The sequence below is a fragment of the Verticillium alfalfae genome, genomic scaffold (assembly GCF_000150825.1).
Source record: "Verticillium alfalfae VaMs.102 supercont1.1 genomic scaffold, whole genome shotgun sequence".
In the NCBI taxonomy this organism is placed as follows: domain Eukaryota; kingdom Fungi; phylum Ascomycota; class Sordariomycetes; order Glomerellales; family Plectosphaerellaceae; genus Verticillium; species Verticillium alfalfae.
In genome coordinates this window covers 659,589-662,825 of record NW_003315038.1, presented here as the reverse complement: position 1 = coordinate 662,825, position 3,237 = coordinate 659,589, and the positions used below count along the sequence as shown (strand labels likewise).

General features: G+C 57.7%; 1 protein-coding gene across 1 annotated transcript; it reads right to left on the bottom strand.

The window, feature by feature from the left end:
• Positions 1-891: 891 nt before the first annotated feature.
• VDBG_00222 (conserved hypothetical protein) lies at positions 892-3,072 on the bottom strand (the record flags this gene model as incomplete). Its single annotated transcript, XM_003008495.1, has 3 exons — positions 892-1,246; positions 1,312-2,572; positions 2,640-3,072. The coding sequence occupies 3 exons, from the start codon at positions 3,070-3,072 to the stop codon at positions 892-894; spliced, it is 2,049 nt and encodes a 682-aa protein (XP_003008541.1).
• Between the last annotated feature and the right edge of the window lie 165 nt (positions 3,073-3,237).

Genomic DNA, 3,237 nt, shown 5'->3' with positions numbered 1-3,237 from the left:
GGGGGGGGGGGGGGGCTCAGCCAGCAGCTTGTTCATAGAGATTTCCGATATGGGGGACGGGAGGTCAGTCTCATAGAACCGAGGCTTTGTTGATGGGTTTTTGCCTTTTTGGCCCTTCACTTGGAATACAACTTCGCGCCAAGCAATGTTCACATGCGTGCGGCGAGTCGTACCGCCCCCAGCGCCCGGAAAATCTGGCGGACACCGTCAGCTGTCCACGAATTGGATGAGGACGGGGCGTCGATGAATGGGTACGGGGGCGGTGCCACGGAGATGGCGACACGGAGATGTCCAGCGTGGACCGTGGAGTGCATGCAGGGGAAGTCAATCCACGGCATGACCAAGTGGGAAGAAGAAAAAAGTTGTTCTTTGCAACATTTGAGTCGGGATGGCATCATTGCGAGCAATACGAGCTTTTTCGCCTTTCTGTCACATTTGCATTCCATACTCTGCGCTACAGGTTTGCAAAAGACAAGATATCACGGGTAGCCATGGAGGGCAAAAAGTTGGTTGTGGTGATGGTACATGTTTTTTTCGCACGGCTGTAGCCGTGTTTCGTTCGTCAAATAGGGTTAGGTATGGCAGGAGTAGCTAGAATGTCTTGACTTTTTGTTCGCGTGTTTCCCCTTTTCCCCCTTGGGCTCAAGTGGCCCATCTCGAGTCATCCGCTCGCTGGTTATTGCCCCGTTCGCTGATCGCTGTAATCCCACTTTCATAGTCGTCAAGTTCCAAAATAGATCGGATAACAGGAAAAAGAAAAAAAGTTCCCAAGACCTCCACTCGCGCGTATACTGACTCGCGAAGTTGTCTCTGTCTCGCCGCGATGATCCGGTTCATGTCAAGCAAGTGCCGATCGAAGATCTCAACCGCATCCATCCAGGCTTTATTGTCTCAGAACATGATCCACTCAACTTCAACGCCAGGTCCGCCGATGCACCGCGTCCAGTTGAAGGGGCCGCGGCGCATCGCCTCAACCCGCGCGGCGCCAGGGCTGCGTGCCTCGAGCCCCTCCTTCCAGTCACCAGCCCACAGGCGCTCGAGCACATCGAGTGCTGCAAGATTGTTCATGTAGCCCGATCGTGTCATAATGTCTCGGCACTTGCTGCGTACAATGTTCTGCTGCAGCTCATTGACGCACTCGCTGCCCGCGACAAAGAGAGGCCAAAGCAGGAACTTCTCTGCAGAGGAACCTGCCTCGAGAGACGTTGCGTAGTATACCACCTGCGAGACCAGGTTCTGGAAGTTGCTGTGGTTCGACGGCACATTGGGCGACGCAAGACGCTCCGTGTACAGCAGAGCCGCGTAGCGAACGCCTCGGAGAGGGAGCCAAGGTCGCGGATCTGCGAGGGTGTCGCCGGCGAGGGCAGCGAGGCCTGGATGCGGGAGGCGTCGAATTCCCACGACTGCAGCGGCGGAGGCGGTGCCTCCTTCCACTCGCACCAGAACGTATTGCGCTGCTCGTCGTACGAGGCAGACGAACAGACGGCCGAGTTGAGAGGCTCTTCATCATCGAGTGTCGTGCCAAAGCCGTTGCCATCGAAGCGGTGACCACCGCCAAGGCCGTACATGTCGCCAAGCTGCTGCTGGTGGAGGTTGCCGATGCTACCCTTGTAAGCATGGCCCAGGGGCGAGCCGAGCGGGGACTGCGAGCGCGACGGCACGTTGCGCGGCAATGTGCTGCTCGAGGTATTCTGAACGGGACGGTGTTGTGAGAGGAGGTTGAGGCGGCCAAGCTTGCTGATAGTTTTGAAGAGCTCACGATCGCAGCCCACGAGGTTCTCGGCGCCTGGCGGCAGGAGAGGAGCGTCGGGTGCAACACCAAAGAAGCCGGTGAGTTGCGCTTCGCGGTCGTTGATACTGGCCGAGATGGCATCAAAGTAGGTGAATATGGCCTCCATCCAGGCCGAGTCGCGCGACGGCGCGTACTGTTGCGACCTGCGGCGGATGGCAAGGATCTTCTTGACGCCTGCGAATTGAGTGTGGAATTTGGCTATGCCCGATTCCACCATACGGTAGTGACACAGCAGGAGAATTGTGGCAAGGACCGAGTCGTGGCTGGACTTGACAGGGTCATTGAGCTGCTGGTTCAGGAGGTGCACTGCCAGATTGCGGTGCTGGTATTCTTCGGAAAGAGACTGATCCTCCGGCTGAGCATCGGTCATGCCATCGGCCGCGGACTTTTCAGCCATCAGTTTCTCAGACAGCTCGCGTGTATCCTGTCCCAGGCTGAGTCGCCTCTTCATGCGGAGGTTGCACGCTGAGAGGGCGCAGATGGCATGTTGCAGGCTTTGGCTAGCCTGAGCCAACTGAAGAATGTGATCCCTATATGGGTTGCTGGGACTGTCGATGAAGACCATGGACTGGCACATGGTGTTCTTGTAGTAATCCATGAAGAAGGGCATCTTCGCAATGAGCTCTGAGCTCACGTGGATCGGCTGCGGCTCCATCACCGTAGGCCAGTGAGCAGAGGTAGGCTCGGTCTGGCGTGGAGACATCTCCTCAGGGGGAGGCGAAGGCCATATTGAGCCGGTAGAGGTGCAGCTGGTGCCGTAGGCATCCATCTCAGGGACGTCTTTGATCATGCAGTCAGTATGGATATCGTCTAGGGCGGTTGGATTAGGATGGGTGGGAAGGCTTACTCAGACCGTCGCAGTCACGCATCAGCTTCTGGCTCATCTGGGCCTCAAAGTTGTCCATATGGGACGTGAGACTTGAACTCTGCTCAGAAGCGGCGTAAACGAGACCTGGACAGGACGTTGGCGCAGCCCTCTGGTCCATGAGGATGCCTGAGCCAGGGCTCTGGGGGATGGGAGAGCCGTGGCTGCTGTAGTTGTCGTACATGACATTCGGGCTGTGGAGGAACGGGATGTCGTCGCGAGGATAGGAGTGGCTCATAGGCGACATGTAGTCAACGTCACTGACACCCGAGGAGAGTGATTCGGGAATGGCGAGAGGGCCAAGGTGAGCTCCCAACTTTCGATAGCCGGGACCCTCGTTAGGTACGCTACTAGAGTAGGACAGGCTGCCCCAGTGGCCCGCTGACAGAGGAGGCGTGTTTTCGGGATGGGACATGGAGAGCATGTCGTAGCCGTGGGGATAGGGAGTGGTGGGAGCCGAGCCGACAATGTGCTCGGGCGAGAGGTCGACACTGCCGCGGTCAAGCCGGCGTGACGCCTCATCAGTATCGCTCGCATGTGCTCGTAGTCGTGGCAGTTGAGTTGGTCCGCGCCCGGCTAA